Source organism: Peromyscus californicus, unplaced genomic scaffold, assembly GCF_007827085.1.
Source record: "Peromyscus californicus insignis strain IS unplaced genomic scaffold, ASM782708v3 Scaffold_8__1_contigs__length_139910024, whole genome shotgun sequence".
NCBI lineage: Eukaryota > Metazoa > Chordata > Mammalia > Rodentia > Cricetidae > Peromyscus > Peromyscus californicus.
In genome coordinates this window covers 96,156,747-96,175,273 of record NW_026294606.1, presented here as the reverse complement: position 1 = coordinate 96,175,273, position 18,527 = coordinate 96,156,747, and the positions used below count along the sequence as shown (strand labels likewise).

General features: G+C 43.3%; 1 protein-coding gene across 1 annotated transcript in view; it reads left to right on the top strand.

Moving 5' to 3' along the window:
- Wwox (WW domain containing oxidoreductase) overlaps positions 1 to 18,527 on the top strand; it is a 286,448-nt gene that overhangs the window by 260,413 nt on the left and 7,508 nt on the right. Inside the window, exon 7 of the mRNA XM_052729315.1 lies at positions 16,005 to 16,190. Within this exon, the coding sequence (XP_052585275.1) occupies positions 16,005 to 16,190 (186 nt within the window). The remainder of the gene's footprint in view (positions 1 to 16,004; positions 16,191 to 18,527) is intronic.

Here is an 18,527-nt window from a genome sequence, read left to right as displayed (position 1 = left end):
TGACAGTTATGGAAGCAGTAGGGACTAGCCAAACTTTTTTTTTAACTCTATGCATGGCAACAACTTAAATTCTTTTCCTGTTCTGTATTTACATATATGGGTGTATGTGCACATGTGTGCAAGTGGTGGCCACAGGTTGACATGGGATATCTTCTTCAATCAGTCTCCACTTTATTTTTTTGAGACAGGGCCTCTTCAGTGAACCTGGAGCTGGCTACTTGGCTAGGCCGGCTTGCCAGCAAGCTCTCAGGTTCCTCCTAGCTCTGCTTTTCCAGCACTGGGATTACAGGAGTGTCTCAATTTGTCTGGCTGTCGTATGTGGTGGTTTGAATGAGACTGTCCTCCGTAGACTCATGTTTGAAAACTTGGTCCCCAGTTGGTAGAACGGTTTGGGAAGGATTAGGAATCGTGGCCTTGGAGGAGGTGGGGCAGGCTTTGAGATTTCAATAGACTCTCACTAGTCCCAGCACTCTTTCTTTGCCTTGTGCTTGTGGATCAAGCTGTAAGCTCTTGAGTTTCTGCTCCAGCAACATGCCTGCCTGCCTGCCTGCCTGCCTGCTTCCATGCTCCCTGTGAATGGTTGTGGACTCTAACCCCCGAAAACTGTAAGCCCAAAATGAAATTCTTCTGTAAGTTGCCTTGGTCATGGTGTCCTAGCACAATAATATAAAAGTAACTAAGGCAATCTGGATTCTGGGTCATCAGACTCAGGTCCTCATGTTTTTGCAGCAAGCTCCTCACTGACAGCTGTCTCCCCAGCCCCTGTGCAAAGCTCTGATACATACATTCTCTGTCGGCTTCTTACACACGATCACCCCCGTTTTCCAAATGCAAAGGTCCAGGCACACAGAGTCTTGTCCCTCTCCTAGTGAATCATGTGTTAGATGGAGAATTTGAACCCAAGTGTGTCTGAATCCAGACACATAACTGCTTGCCATGACCGTTCTCCCGAGGTTCCGTGCAAACTGCCTGCCCAATCTGTCTCCTTCACTTCCTTGCTCATTGTCTTTTTCATTCATTTCTTCTGTTATTCTCCACTAACTCTTCAGGGTGGTCAGCTCGGGAATCTCAATCTGCTTCTCGATATTTCTCCCTGGAGTTAGTGGTGGTAATGGTGGTCAGCCAGTGTGTCTCAGGCCAAATTATTCTGGGCATTACTGGAAAGTTCCAAACCAAAGACTGTGGCAGTTTCCAACCAAATTGAATTTTTTTAAAAGATATTTTGCTTCAAAATGGCCTTCAGAAAGGGAGCCAGACTCCACAGTGCTGGTAGGCAAGGGTATCTGTCAGTGGGGAGCAGCTGGAGCAAGTCCCTTTTTGAGCATCACCCAGGCTGGTCATCTGGGTACCCTGTCGCAGACTCCAAAGCCTCTGCTCGTTAGAGATGGCTTCTCATACACTCTCAATCTGACTATAGCTGTTTCATTTGCCAGAATAGAAAGCCTACATCTTGAGGCCTAAAACAGCTCCAAGGACGAGATGTTCCAGAAGCATGTTCTTTTTCACTAAAGTTCTGTCGTTCCCAATAAAATGGAAGGCTGCACTCCAATCCTGCAATTTTAAAAGTTGGGAATGGCACACCATAAAGGACATGGGTTACTAGGATTCTCATTGCCAGCCAGCTCTCATTGGCCAAGGGCTTCATTCGCCCTGGAAGAGAACTGCAATTGATAGAAAATTCTTATTAACAGAGTTGTGCAATTCTGAAGGTTTCTAGAACTCCATTTTTCATCATGGGTTTCTATTTCTTGTCTCAACTTTCTGTCTCTAGTATAATTTAAATAAATTAGGCTTCATTTCACCAAGAAAATCATACTGAAATGTGTTTTATTTAAAGGTTAAAATAAAGGTTTTTCTATCCTTATTAAATGTTTGAGGAGAAAAGTCTTTAGCAGAGTTGTTTATTTTTACTTCCCACTAGAAGACTTTCAGAACTTGAGCTACTAACCCAAGATATTATATTCTTGAATTCATATTCCAGAGTTCTGTCTCTTTTCTCTCTATAGAAGTGGGTGGGCTATAAATTATTAAATAAAACCCAAATTTTGAGGGATAAATTACCCAGAAGACCAGTGTGTAAATTACAGATTAATCTTTCCTATTCTCCCTAGCACAGCTTTGCGAATAATATTTTAGCCAACATTTCTACATCAATCTTCGCTCAACACGATACATCCATCCTGCTTCATGCACTGTGGGACCCTGTTGCTTCTCTTTCCCTCCCAGTGTGAAAACTCAGGGAGAGAAAGCACCGAGGCTGATTTTCACTGCAACAGATGCTCTTGATTCAGATCTTTGTTATGATGTCTCAGGGAAGTTTTATGAAGTCTACCAGTGTATTGTTCCTCTACCCTATTTATTTTCCATCTTAAATCATTGAAAAACCACATTATGGGCCATTTAATATATCTAGAAACACCAGGGAACAGAGAGTCTCTTATAAGCTCTTTTTTTTTGGTCTACTTAACTCTTTGGGTGTCAAACCTTTTTACATAATATTACTTAAAAACATCTAAAAAATGTATCATGCAATAATCTTGTATTAAGCCAAAATAAAAACTTTGTCAAGTAGTACAATATAAAGTAGGGTTCAGTACACTTCCTATAAAGGACCAGAGAGGAAATAGTTTACATTTTCAGATGATGAAATCTCTTTGTAAAGCCTCAGTTTTGCTGTTTTAGCATGGACACAGCCATGGGCAGTGTGTGCCAATAAAACTTTGTTGACAGAAGAACCATGGGCAGTGTGTACCAATAAAACTTTATTGATAAACATTCCATAGCTAAACTTCTCAGCAGGCACACTATGTTAACCCTAGGACAATAGCCCATAACCCCTTCTTTAGTAGAAATAACAGGTCCACTGAATCTAGATTTAAATTTCGGTTCTACTGCATTTTTTTTCTTGGAAAAGGGATCATGTTGTGACTGGTTATGATGGAAGGTCCATAGAGCTAATCTGTACATGGTGAGTTTCATCGCTCTATAAAAGCTGCCTTGGCATACTTAGTGGGTGGGAGGAGGATTTTGAGTAGAACAGTGTGCTGGGCTAAGTTTTCTGGGAAATTTCACCTTAAACGAAACAGGCCAAGTAACACCCTAAATATCATTAAATCAGGAAGGTTCTAAAGACCCCAGTGGGAGCTTGAAGGCATATAATGATATTGGTGATGGCTGCTATTAATCAGCTACTAGTCATATGTCATACACAGCTAAGGAGTCAGAGGGCAGGTCCAAAATAGCAAAAAGAACTACTGTGTCTTTCAGTTCTTCCCAGTTCAACAAATGCTACATTTTATAGGTCAAGAGATTAAGGAGCCTCTCCAAGGTCATGCTAGCTAATAGCTGGTAGGCTAGGCTAGATCTTAACCCCAAATCTCCACTGAGCTCAGCAAACACAATTTGGAAAAAAGGAGAGCTCTGACTTATTTGGGAAAGGTGCTGTGCAGCACACATTGACCCTCGAAAGAGGTTTGTCCCATCAATTGGATGGATGACAGTCCTTGCCTACTGGGATGATTATTAAGGTCACTTCAAGGTCAGATTTGATGCTTTGTGAAACCAATTTTCTATCACCAAGAGGAGATTTGTTTTGCTGAGATACATATAAAGGAGGTTAAACAGACCCACCAGAAAAGAGGCTCAGCCTCTCAATTAAGGTGCCCAGACCATTTCTTCCAAATGTCTAGAAGATGCTTCTCCATGGGGTCCCCTTAAGCAGAAATGACAGCTATTTGCTCTCATTTACCATCACCTATATACATTTACACCAAATGTCAGTGCTCATTTACCCTTAGTTCCTGCTTGTCTTCAAAATGATGCTCATCAGTAGACAGACAAGACCAAAGGGTCATTGCGTTATGTACACCTCAGAACCAGAACCATTACTTTCACGTGCAAGCTCAGCTCTGCTCCTGACCTGCTCAGGGGCACCCTGCTTCCTGAGGTACAATGACTGCACTTGCTGATGTTGCCATTCAGTTCCCAGAGACCAGATCTCATTTCCTGTGTCTTTGATAATTATCTCTATCCAACCCTATGCCTCTATACCTCACATCCATAGAAACATCCACAGGGTCTGCATGTAGGCTTTACCCATTACTTTGTACTGTTCCCTCCTACCTGCCTGTCACCTGCTCAGGGGATGACTATGTGTTTCTGCAGAGCCTCCGGTTTCCCTACTCTCTCCTTAGCTCCACTTCTGCATCAATGAGTCATTTCTCAGAGCAGTGGTTCTCAACAGTCCTAATGCAGTGACCCTTTAATACAGTTCCTCATGACCCCCAACCATAAAATTATTTTGTTGCTACTTTATAACTGTAATTTTGCTACTGTTATGAACAGTAATTAAATATCTGATATGCAGGATATCTGATATGGGACTCCAAAAGGGGTCATGACCCACAGGTTGAGAACCCCTGCCATAGACCATCAGCAACACACCAAGTCATCATATACATTGTTTGGGCTGTTTTCTGTTTTCTGTGTTGATTTTTAGTTGTTACACCAAGCCCCAGAGGATCAGAGGCAACAGTTAAGTCATCTCTGATTTCATTCTGCATCTTTGTTCTGTTACCTATGAAGATGGTGACCTTGGCAAATTACTGTCTTTGTGATCCTCAGTTGATTCATCAATGAAAATGAGACAAGATGGTCAAACCACTCTGGGGTTGTTGAGAGGATTGAATAACACACTTTTCTCATAGCATAGCACCTGGTGTTTGGTATGCACTTGGTGTGGGGTCCTGGCTGTTGCTATCATTATCTCATTACCATCCTCTGTTGTAGCCCTCACACTGCCTGTGGGAAGTTCAGAGCAGTTGGTACATGAGTGGGTGAGAAGAGGAGAGACGGAGGGAAGGACAAATTGGAGGCATGTAGGTCCATTTGGTGAAACATTACTTTTAAATTCATTTTTTTGTTTGTTAATTTGGGGGGCTTTTTTGAAACACCATTTAGATAGATCAGGCTAGAACACCTGATCTTCCCACCTCCACCTCCCCAGTGCTGGGGTTTCAGGCTTGTGCCACCATGCACAATTCCAGACTTGACTGTTAGGGCACCAATTCTTGACCTTTCAGTGTTCGTGAACTGATACTCCCTTGTGTAGTGTTAAGGTTGAATGTGTCTAAATCTTGGGAAACAGCCAATAAAGATCATTGTTAAATTATGTGTATATGTGGGGGTGGGAGTGGAGATCTATGTACACAGTGTAGGAGTGGCTCTGACTCCAGAAGAGAATGTTGGATCCCCTGGAGCTGGAGTTACAGGCAGTTGTGAGCTGCCTGACCTGGGTGCTGGGAACTGAACTCAGATCATCTGCAAGAGCACCAAGTGCTCTTAACCATTGTGCCATCTCTTCAGCCCCAGAAACAGCTTTTTTTAAGTAATGGTACTTACCATAATTATTTGAGACAAAAAGACTAAAGGTACCCTTCTAGGAATCTATTGAAATGTTTCTGCATTGAAGAGTCAGATATCCCTGATCTGGTCATGGACCCTGTGACCCCATCAGCCCGGCACTGCTTTGAGGAGAGAGAGACAGACACCCTGAGTCCAGTGCATGGAACCTGTTCTTTGCCCCTTAAAGAGACTGCCTAGCCAGGCAGCTTTACAGCAAATCCATGGCAATGTTAATATTGGGTCGCTCTCTGGGAGCCTTTTATTTATGTAAGACTTGCAAAATGCATTCCAGTGTCTGCATTTTCAAGCTGTGTTTCCTAGCCTGGCTCATGAATCCCACTTGGTTTTCTTCCTCTTGTACCATTCTTTCCAAACCCACTGTCAAGTCAGGACTCTACCTTTACATAATTGAAACATTGAGACACTGTGCTTAAACTACAGTAAAATCACATTTTAATAACATGGGAAACATCTTTTCCCTCAATAAATTGTTGAGAAGTTAATTCTTGTTAGCCTAAAAACTTGAATATATACTTGAAATAAATCAGCTGTGCTACACTGTGCTGCCTGCCGAAAGTCCTGGAGGAAGATTCCATTTGTTGATAAATCGCTCTTCAAGTGCTCTGTTTTGTGTATTGTGCACACTTTCTTTTCTTCATCTTGGAAGCATTGATTCAGAACCTTGTCTCTCTCAAAAAAAATGGATTCTCTCAATTAGTATCCTAGTTCTTCATTTCACCACTTGACCTGGTGTTATAGTTCAGCCACCAACTAACTCATGATGAGATAAAGATACCAGACAGGCCAGCTAGGGCCCCATAGTGAGACCCTGTCTTACAATAAACAAACAAGCATACTAAAGTTGGCATGTCCCAAACACTCATAACCAGAAACAGACAGTAAAGTGTATCTGGTTGTCCCAGAAGTATGTAACAGGTAGGTTGATAAATTGTAGCTCCTGGAAGTCACACTGAGCAGAATGTCTCTAACCTGAAAGGATAGCAGTACCTGGATTGTTTACAACAGTTCTCTAAGGTCTCAAGACAGCCATTCTCCCACTTGGCTGTTACAGAATCAGCTAGGAATCCCTAACACTGATACCTGCCTTCTACTGCCAGCCATTCCGCCCTATGGCCCTTGGGTGTGCATAGATGGATAGATAGTTGGACTGAAAATGATGCCCCAGGTAGCTTTAATTGTCAACTTGACACAGCCCAGAGTCATCTGAGAAAAGAATCTCAGCTGAGGGATTGCCAAATCAGATTGGCCTGTGTCCTCATCTGTGGGATGTTAGCTTGGTTGTTAATTGATATAGGGACCAGGCCTTGGTGGAAGATGCCATTTCATGAACAAGTGGTCCTGGGCTATATATGAATGTCAGCTAAGCATTGACCTGGTGATTTCTGCTGGAAGAGATTCTGGAAACTCAAAGTGAGGAAGCCTTGGCTTGGATACCTACCCAGGCTGGCCCTATATGGCAGGGCTACAATGCCATACTAGTTACTTTGCTTGGCATTGTGACCAAAGGAATGAAGGGTTCATTTTGACTCCTAGTTAAAGGTAGTTAGTTTATCATGTCACAGAATGTATGTTGGGGTATCTTTACTTGTAGTAGTTGGGGGCTTGTGACTGTAGCATCTCACATTGTAACAGATGATGAAGCAGGAGGTTTGAGCCAGAATCACACATAGCTATAACCTTTAATGCCCACCCACAGTGTCCTGAGTCTGCCTGGTAGGCTCCTAAATGTTCCACAGCCTCTCAGCATAGCCATAGGCAAGTAAAACTACTCCCTGGTGTGGGAGTAGCAAGGGATCTAAGGACTCTTCCATTGCTGGACAAGGGAGATTAGGATGAAGTTGAGAAGCATGAGAGAGAGTGAGTGAGTGAGCCCTGGACAGGGAGGGATTCAGGAGCAACTGGCTGCTGTCTATCACCAGTTCCTAGCTCATTCTGGTCTTAGTTGGCAATTCCTGCCTCTTCCTTGGGTCTTCTCAGTAATGGAAGCACAGCTAGCTCCAGGTTGTATTGTATGCATTTTTGTTTTCTGGAACTTCTCCAGACTTAACTCTGCTCTGCGGAGTTATAGGAAGGCAAGGCTCTTATATTGTTTCTTGATAGAACGTCTCCCTGTTAGAGGGATGGCTTCAGTGTAACCTTGGACAAGATCTACACATGCTTTTTGATGACCGTTCTACAAAATAGATTCCGGCCTCAGCTATGCCAGCCTATTGGGCACAAGAGCCTTGAATTAAACAGATTCTCTCTCCAGCTTTCCTTTCCTTTCCTTTGGGGGTGGGTTTCCAAGCTCAGCAGCTTCATGCCAATTCATGTTTGTTTTACTTACTGCTCTTTTGCTGTGGTACCCAGGGGAGGCTGGGTTGGTTACACAGACAGTATAACCTCCATTCTGCCTCTTCCCACCTGTGTTTCTTCCTCCCTTTCTTACATAAAAAATACTGATAAAGATTTCTTGGAAAATGCTGTACGTGTATAACATTTGCTTTTGTTCCTCCTTTCTCACGGTCATTTTTCTTTTCTTTTTTTTTAAATCACATTGACCTGGCTGAACTTTTTTTTTTTTAAGACCAGTTCTTGTGTAGCCCAGGTTAGCCTCAAAGGATGACCTTGACCTCCTCATCCTCCTGCCTCTATCTTACAAGGGAGACCAGATGTCTTCTGTGCTCTAAGAGATGTCCTGTGGGGTTTTATCCTCTGGCCATGATATGGCTTTTGCCCATTTAAACTCTCAGAAGCTGCTGGGCCCACTAATGTTTGTCTTTATGAGGCCATGTCCCACTCCCCCAGGATAGATAAGTGGTTCATGGGTACTAGGTGAGGGAGCATCCAAAAACCCACCTCTCCCCCAGGGGTGACAGACTTTTTTCCAATAGTGTAGCCTCCCATAATTGCTTATGTTCCTGTAAGTACCCCTCACCCATATTTCTGTAAGTAACCCCAGTTAATCTCATTGGTACACCAAGCTAAATTTGAGTAAAAATCCTTTCAGTGTTCTATTATTGAAGTCCTTTCTGGGGTGAATGAACATATTTGTTCAAGCATCCCCAGAAAAAAATCATCCCAATAAGCTTGCTAGCTGGATCCACTTAATTGTTTTGTGAAGTGTTTTTCTCCACTGATCTTCTCTGGACACAGGAAATAATTCTAACCAGTCTGTTTAGACCAGCTCCCTTTGGCACCTGGGCTGGTCCAGCCACTTTGAAGCTGGTGACAAGAGAGCCACCGACAATCTATTCTTCAACTGCACGGGCACATGCTGTTCTCAGGCATGGCTGTATTTCGTTATGAGCTCCTCCCAGGGCCTGCAGAGTCCCAGAGGATGTCAGAGTACATTAATTTTTATCATAACATGGGATCTCCCAGGTCTGAATGGCAGCACATAGCTGTCAGGGGCTTTCTGAACTCCATTACAGCTCCATATATCTCTAGGCAAAACAGAGGAGTGAGGACTCGTTGGCCAGAGAAACGTACAAAATGCATGAGCTGCTGTATTGTTGGACTTGACCATGTGCTGAAGCACATGGCACACACTATTTTCCCCCTATTGTTCATATAAGTTCAGCTCTGTCTCCCCTTATCAAAATCCTCCCCTCTGCCTACATGAGAACTACCCAAAGTGTGTATAAAATAAATTCTCTTTGCATCATGCATCTTTTTGTCAACCAGTATTTTCCAACTATTCTATGAATATGCTTTAAAAAATGAATGTTCCTGTCTTAATGAATTTTCACCAGAACTTATCCATCTATGGTGTCACCGGGAGTTTATAAATAATGGATTATTATGCTTAATATCACTTTGTATCCACAAAATGTACTTTTAATGGGGAATGCTAATGCATGTCAGGGAAGTCTAGTTATTTGGTCATTTCTTTTATTCTACCTACTTGTCAATAAAGTAAAATGCTTAAAGGTTGTAATTTGACTGGAGAGGAGGTGGCTCTGGTGTTATGTTAGAGGCTTTCAAGCCCGTTGTGGGTAGAGGAAAAGTGGAGCTCATGGGGAACCATCCCTCCTCGCTGAAGCGTGCCAGTCCAGCATGCTTCCACTGCTAGCTTCCTCCCTGTTACTAATACTTCCGTGAGTCGAGTGGTAGAGTTTACTACTGTCCATTGTAGCCTCCTAGAGATTTTACTATGATAAGGAAAATTCTTTAGGAAGGTACAGTTCATTTGTCCCTAGGAACTCATGGGGTTCTGCCAAGAGAGACTTGATGATGGTACCTTTTCCCCAGTCTATGGGAGTTGTGTTCAAATGTGAATGCAAGATGATATGAGTGGTCCAGGCTAGTGTTCCTCACCCTTCCCTCCCTACTTGTCCACATTGTGCTGAACATTGATTTTCCATTTTATCAAATATTCCCTGGAAGCAGGAACACAGGACAGTAAAGTGCTTAAGTGCAGAGGACAGGTTTGGAAATTGCTAGAATCTGCACCAGAGAGTCAGGCCCCTGCACTGTAGATATCATGCCAATCCGGCTAAGTGCACAATTATCAAATCGATGCCTTTTCCCCTAGAAAACTGTGTTGGAGAAGATGTGAGTGTTACTCTGTTTTACACCCCTGCACTCCTGCTTTAGAATCAATGAGGTTGAGATTTCACTGCTGGGACTGGGATGATGGGATGGGAAATTATAATCAAGATAATGGAGACAAGGCAAAAATTTAAGAAAATAACCAAAACAAGAGTGTTTTCATTTTCTGCTAAGTGTCTATACCGATGTTCCGGAATCTACTCTAAGAAGTTGCAAATGGTGCATGAAATGAAAAATTCTTGTTGGGTCCCCAGGGGACAGAGCCAGAGCCTTGCTCTCCTCCTGGTGATTGTTCCGACTGTTTTCTCTATTCCAGCTGAAATAAAAAAAATATTAATTAAGCGTAACTAAGTTATTGTGACAGCAGAATCCACTCCTGGTTAATTATTGTGTTAATACCCAGTGGTGTCCATCAGATTCTTGACATCTTTAGGGCCGTGACCCACCCACAGCACAGCTGACAGTCATTGACCACCCAAGCTGGTTTTGCTGTTATGGGTTATCGCTCATTTTTACATGCTTTCTTTCCTCCTCTATTTCGAAGGGAGGTACTCTTACAGGGACTCTGAGTGAGGGCACTGGGAACAACCTAGTACATGTGGAGCACAACTGTCTATGTATTTTGTGTGTCTGCATTCTTGGTGGGTACCACCTCCCCAAAGTGGATGTCCAGGAAACAAGGAACAGGGAAAAATTATTAATAGCCTGTTTTAGGCACCTTCTCCATCAGGGTCAATGGAAGAAATGTTGTATATAGTTTCCTTTAAAGATTTATTTTTAATTATACATATGTGTATGTGTCTGGGGGCCAGTAGATACACATATGTACAGTGCCCCAGGAGGCCAAAAGAGGCCATTGGATTCCCAAGGAGCTAGAGTTATAGGCAGTTGTGAGCTGCCTGATTGTGGGTGCTGGGAACCGAACCAAGGTCCTTTGCAAGAGCAGTAGGCACTCTTAACCACTGAGACAATTCTCTAGACCCTGTATATAGTTTTTCAATTCTCATAAAATCAGACAAACTGGGCATGGCCATTCTCTTTTACAAGAGACACAGCAGTAACTCAGAAGTTTGTTAATTTTGCTAAGATCCACTTGACTGACCAGGCAGACATAGTTTAGCCTTTCTGGCTTCCTGGAATTGCATCAATCAAAAGAATTCTCTAGTGAAAATATTCTCTCTCTCTCTCTCTCTCTCTCTCTCTCTCTCTTCCCCCCTACACACACACACACACACACACACACACACACACACACACTTCTAAAGTATAGACCACGTTTTCCATTCACCTCTCAATAAAATGGTAAACATTTCCCATGGAAGACTTATGTGAAAGGTAGTCACTACTTTTTCGTTCTTTCTAAATAATTCCTTAGGAGCAAGTCTATTATGATGCAACTCTTCAAATTAAATTAATTGAATGTCATATCTGGATTTGCACAAACTCAATGCTTCAATATTCTATTATATAAGATTTAGTGCTGCCAAGACTTTAAAGATACCTTTTGTAAGACCATGTATTAAATTGAGATTTTTGACAAGCCAGTTACATATTTAGCCAATGCATTATACAATACTATTTTTTTTAAATTTCTTGTACATTCCCCCAAATCATCATAAACTGTACCTATGGCATGCACACTACATAGCTGTGGTCTGGGTGGGTTCCACAAGCATGAAGAATTGAGACTGGGTAGAGGTAACTGTAGAAGATAACTACTATAGTCAAGTTTGTGCTGCCTCCCATGAATTCAGACCATCTTAGTTTAAGCAAGGGCCCACCTTGTAATGCTATACCATTTCCAACTCTTCCTTCTCTGGGAGAACACACTGCTAGTTCTGAGGTTAGGTTGCCAAATGGTTTTCTTAATGGAACATGGCTCCGTATGCCCTTTGCATCGAATTTCACAGTATTTCCAAATAGTATGAATTCTTGCAACTCACTTGAGCAGTACCCCAGATGGTATGACATTCTGTTTCTAGAAGGAAATGGAATATATTTCCTTTTGCATTGCATTCCATTTAGCTCATTCTTTCGCTTGGTCTAAAATGAGAGCCTGCAAAGTTACAGTTGTTGGAACATCATAGAATCCTTACTCAACCTGGAAAATCCCACTTCATTTGTGAGGCACGCTAACAATTTCATTTCCTCCCCCCCCCACCCCCACCTCCATGGTGGTGGCTTCTGCTGCTCTGATACTCCTTTAAAGACCCATTCTCCTTTCTCACGTTTGACATCCTGGGCTGTCTTGGGTTCCTGGAGTCATGATGTAGCAATCTTGTTTCCAAATCATAAATGTCTGTTTTTATTAGTCATTTCTCTTCACCAACTCAAACTGTTTTTTTGGTAATATATTGCCAGGTGCTTGCATTCAGATATGCACAAAAGGCTTACTTGTTTTTAAAAGCTTGGAAGAGGCTATCTGGTCCCCTATAGCTGGAGTTATAAGGAGTTATGAGCCACCAAATGTGGGTACTGGGAATGGACCCCAGATTCTCCATACAAGCAGTGAGTGCTCCTGTTGAGCCTTCTCTCCAGCCCAAGGCTTAGTTCTCACTGCATGCCCTGCCCTGTGAGAAGACTTCCTTCTGGATGTTGATGTCTAGTGGCACAAAAAGACTGTTGCACATGGCAGAAAGTGTGAAGAAGGGTGAGAATAGATCTCTGGGACATACTATACCTGACAAATTGATCTCTAATTTACAATCAATAAGAGGGTGTTCTGGGGTTCACTTGTTCCTATGTACTAATAAGTAGGTTGCCTGGACACTTACAGGTCTTAGTTGAGAAGGACAGTTGATGTGTTGAGGATACATACTGATCGGATTGGGTCTACTCAGAACTGCTGTCACTGATAGCTTCACCCTCGGTAAGGACTTGAAAGCCAAGGAACTTTCTGGTTTCCAGATTTCCAGCTCTGTGCTTTTTATTGGCAGAAAGTTCAACAACCTTGTGCTCTTCTTCCTCTGTCTTTCTGTCCATCCCAGCGGGCTGACCTTGTCAAAGATACACAAAGCCTGTGAGAACCTTTGAGGAGGGGCCTACTAAGCATCAAGCTGAGGGTCAAGGGCAAAGGAATGGTCAAGGGTGCCACAGTCTTTACAGTAACTATTGAGAGGAGGGGAGGGTGGCGACCCATGGCATGGGCAGAGCTAGAAGATTCCACACAGTGCTGAGACAGCATTCAGTTGGCTCGGCAGTGGTGGGTGTGTTTGGGGCAGGGACAGAGAATGGACACATACATTTCAAAACTAAAGAGGATGAGTGGACATTGGGTTGACTGTTACAACTGCAAACTGCTCTAACATCAAGTGGCTTTCTTTGTCCTTTCAGCCCTCTCACCTCTCTGTCTTATTGTCACCCCCCACCTTGTTTTCTCTGCTCCTTTCCCTTCTTCAGTGATTTTTCTCCTCCTTAATGGTCAGAATGATTGTGAGAGAGAGAGAGAGAGAGAGAGAGAGAGGAGGCTGGAGGAGAGCCTCTGGTGGTGTTCCTCGGGCTCTGTTAAGTTTTTAAACTTTTGTTTACTTATTCTTTGACATCTTCATTCATGTATACAATACATCTTAATCATATCTATTCCGACTCTCCTCTTCTGCTTTTCCAGGGCACCCTAGAACATGCGCCACTCCCAGCTTCGTGTCCTCTATCTCGTAACCCACTGAATCCATTTAGTGCTGTCTGTTGGAGTGTTGGCCGACCTTTCTGGCTTGTTCTTGTACAGGTCCTGTGCAGGAGACCATAGCTGCAGTGAGGTCATGAGTACAATGGGCGTGTCACATCTAGAAGATAGCACCTACCACCAAGAATGCTAAGCTGGCTAGCCAGCAAGCCCTGAGGATACTCCTGTCTCTGCCTGCCCAGAACTGGGGATTATAAACTCATATGACTCTGGCTGGCTCCTCCCACACTCCAACACATGGGTTCTAAGAATAAAACTCCAGTCAGTCCCCAAGACCATGAGGCAATCAGTTTCCCAACTGAGCTGGCATCCCCAGCCCTGTCTGCAAGATTTGATGAAGCCAATGGAGAGCAGAATAGAGAGAGAATGCCTGAAATTGGGGTAGGCAGCAGGTGGGGCTCTTGGAAGCTAACAGGGCAGGGAGCCCAAGAAAGCACAGCTGTTCCTGACCAGGCTAGCCACAGTCTTTGGACAGGCCCTCCCCTTCCGCTTCCTGCCTCAGCACTGCTCTCCTTTTTGGAGAGAGCACCAGTTCGACTCGGCTAGCCAGAGCCTAACTGCATGATCCAGAAGCCTCACTGCTGTCACTCAGAAGGGTATCATAGGCAACACCCTGACTGCCAGGTAGAAGGGGCTGCTGCTTTCCGACACCATCCTCACAGCAGCTGGAAGACTTGCCAGGGTCTGCTCCTCAGAAACGGATGGGGCAGTTTCTCAATGGGCAGACCAGGGTCGCAGAGAGCGGGATTCCTCCTGGTTGAATTCTCTGGTGCTGGGTGTGGATGATAGTGCTTCCTGCCTCCATCACCCTTCCCAGGTCAGAACCCACCTGAGGACAAAATTCTTCCCTTAAGGTGCTGACTAATAACATCTGCTCTGGACTCCACTGATGCTGTCTTTATTTCCATCCCATCTTCACAGTTTGATCCAGACTTTTCTTTGATGGCCTGTAAATATTCATCATCCAAGGCTTTTGAATTGCAGTAGCTTTTAGTTAAAATTGAGTAAAATGTACCATTTGAATAATAAAAACCTCATTAAAGGAAAGCTAAAAGAATACTTTTCCTTTTGTACAAGCCAATTAGGTACCCTCATAATTAAAAAAAAAAGTCAAGCACATTATGGTTTCATATTCCATAGACCTGTTTTTAATTAATAGAGGTGACATGGTTTAGGTGCTCCGTACACATTGTGCCTCCGGTGTTATGCAATTAACATTAATGAAGGTATTGGAAAAGTGGTGAGAGAGTAACTTGTCTCTTAGTCTTCTGTGCATCCAGGCTGAGGTCTTTAGTGGGTTTTCCATGCCTGGGGACACTGCATGGCAAGAATAAAGGTGCCCAGAGAAGGACCTGTGGCCACTGAGAAGATGTAATATTAAAATTCTCAATGGCTATACTCAATGGCTAAACTGCCCCAAAGACAAATATTCACAGAATTAGATTTTCTTTTGTGGATAACAGAGAATAATATGACGATAAGGGAGCTACCAAGGTTACTTACATTGTTAAAATTGCATTTATAGCACATCTCTTCTTACTTGTCCCCAGGCTCATTTCTAGCAGATAGATTTAATCTGAATCTAAAGAGAAGATACATGTATGTGTACACACACACACACACACACACACACACACACACACACACACACACACACACACAATGAGACAGGCTCTCATGTACTCAAGACTAGCTTGGAACTCATTTTGTCAAAGTCAAAGATAACATTGAATTCCTGATCCTCCTGCCTCCACTTCCTGAGTGTTAGGGTTACATATATGCTTGGTTTATGTGGTGCTGAGGATGAAACCCAAGTCTAAATATATGCTAGGCAAACATTCTCCTGAGTTATGCCTCCAGCCCTAAGAGGAATATATTCAAATATCTGACTGTCTCTATAAGCAGAACATATTCCCCTGGATAGGCTTATTTAGTACCTACTGAGCATTAGGCCCTAGTGTCAGCCTTTCTTGTGGTGGTCCGTTTTCATAAAGAAAGGAAATGAGCAGGCTCCTCATGTGTATTTGTTGGGCTATTTTGATTGAACATAAAAGGAATACTAATTGTTTGTATTAAAATGCAGAGTTAACTAGAGACTGTGTGTTCCAACTCCAGTGAGCCACCCTTATCATCATCTACCCGCCGTGGGTGTGGGTTCGCATGGGTGTCTTGGGTCCTGGGAACTCCTTGTTGCTTGCACCCTGAGGTAATGCCCCATTCGGAGTGATCCAATGTCCTTGCATATCTCATCTCTCAGGGGATGGAATCTTGAAAACTGAGAAATGGGTTATTTCTAAGTGGACATGGATAGCACCTGGTTTTAGACCATCAATTTGTACCTGATGTTGTCTATTTCATTGTGTAGATCTCTTCATGTGCTTGTGTGTAATGCGGGGACTTTTGCTCTACCCTGGAGCCTCACAAAAGATGGCCTGGAGACGACCTTCCAGGTGAACCACCTGGGACACTTCTACCTTGTTCAACTCCTGCAGGATGTTTTGTGTCGCTCAGCCCCTGCCCGTGTCATCGTGGTCTCTTCTGAGTCCCACAGGTGGGTTTGAATTTAATTTGATATTTTCCTCTTGTCCCTCTGTTTACACCAACTGAAATTCTCTCCAAGTCTCCAAATGAAAATAATTTTGATCGGAGGCTGGAGAGAGGGCCTCAGTTCCTAGCCCCCAGGTCAGGTGACTCATAGCCACCTGTGACTCCAGCTACAGAGGATTCAACCCCTTTTTCTGGTCTCTGTAGATGACATTAACTACACACACACACATACACACACACACACACACACACACACACACACACACACACACACACACAAAGTCTCAAAAATACTAATTTTGAGTAGACTCACTATGAGAAACATGAGTGTGTACAACCTGGCTTCATTAATTTTTCTAGATCTTTCTAGATGTGTGATCATGGGGAATTGTTGCGGGGGGACTGTCTAGAGTAATATAGAGTGATTTTACAATTATACCTTAGGCTCCCCATTGATTTCACTCAGAGATGGAATAATAATTGATTAAATCTGAATGGCATGACCTTTATTGATTTGTAATTCAACAACTTCAAAGTCTCACCGAGAGGAAAGCGCAGTTATTCTAGCAGGGGAAACAATGCAGTTAAAGGCCTCGAGATGAAATCCAATTGTTTTATAATGAGAAATTAGGGAATTCAATGCAGACATTAGCAGCGTAATTGCAGAAAGGGAAGGACTGTAGTTAGCATGTATTGGAAATCTGGCCATGCCTCTTTCGGTTAGAATTTCAATTTACACATCAGATGGCGTTTCTTTCTGATTGTCATTAGACTATTCAATCGACGAAAAAGACATCTGAAAACATCGTGGTGTTTTCAACATATTTGTGCTGGAGTTGGATAAACAACTAACTGTTTCTAAAAGAAGTGCCGAGAAAAGACAAAGGGTTTTCTGGGCTGTCGAGGCAAGATTTACGGCTTGTTAGGGAGAATTCTCTTCCCAATGTTCCTGGTGTTGGGGACTGTTGGGGTGAGGGGGGGAGGTGGGCTTTGCCTCCTTAGCAAAGTGGCTAAGAATAAATAAATAAATAAATAAATAAATAAATAATGTGCCAAGGACTGTTTCTTCCTCTTCTTCTCCACCTTACGTCCTGAAATGTTTTGGTGACCCAGGATGCAGCTTATTTTTTTTAATCATACTTCCATAAAATGTAACCCCTGGGACTTTGAAGAGTGAGACTAGCCAAGGGTTAGCTTGAACCCTTTATCACTCCCAAACACAGGGGCTTATGGTGTAAGTGACACGCTGCAGACAGATTTACTCTTGCCAGTTTAAATTTATGATGGCTGCAATGAAAGGGAACTGTGGGTAATAATCCTCCCCTGTTCAAGAAGACACGAAACATCTAGTAATTAGGTAGTAACAAAATCTGGCTAGGCTTATCTTTGCAAATCACACCAGGTTTGTGAAAGAAGGGGAGGGGCCCCACAAAGCAGTGAGGGAGGCTGCCGTGGGGGCAGGCAGGAGAGAAAACTGTAGAAATAAATCTGCCAGCCCCAATCGCTTACCAGATGTGGAGGGCACCACGGGATATGTTTAAATGAGCTGGTATTTAATGGGAGACGGTGTGGAGGTGTCAGCTGCTCACTCCATCGGTAAAGCTCTGTCTCGGATGCCGTTTCCTGGGATGCCTTTGTTCTCACTGGAACCACGGGGTAATGCCTGCTTACTTGGAGATCCAAGTCCTCATTTCATTTTAAAGAGGAGTTTGGAAGGAAAGACCTTGGCCGCCCGAATGAGATCCATTGTCGTTTCTGGCAAGGCCTAACTGATGGGTGGAAGGCCTGCGTCCGTGTGCCGACTGGCTCCTCTTGTCCACTTTCTTCTTATTAACATTTTTACAAAATATTAATTCCTACAAGCTGAACTGTTTGTACTCTTTCGCTGCATTCCTGAGCTCCAGAGAGCAAGCGTGGGTGCCAGGCACGCCGACAGTGCTGGCTCACTACTGAAGGACCCAGAGCCGGAACCAAACTGTAAAATGCGAGTGTTGATATCTAATTACCTCCATAAACCTTGGCGGAATCTCTTCGTTGGAGTCAAGACCCCCTGTTAGGGGGAAAATAAAGTCTTATGTTTGCAGAAAATATTATACTGGATGCCCTCGGGCGAATTATTTATTAACCACACTCTATCTTCACTGTGTTTTACTTACTTAGCTGGAGTCTGAGCGCGTGGATTGAGTTCCTGCCTGTCTCAAATATATCATAATGAAATGGGAAGTTGGCTTCCTCACTGTGAGAATTTTTCAGATAACAATTAAAATAGAACGAAAGGAGCAGAGTGCTAGCTGCGCAGCTCTAAACAGCCTCGGCAGTAGGAAGGACCAGACAGATATGT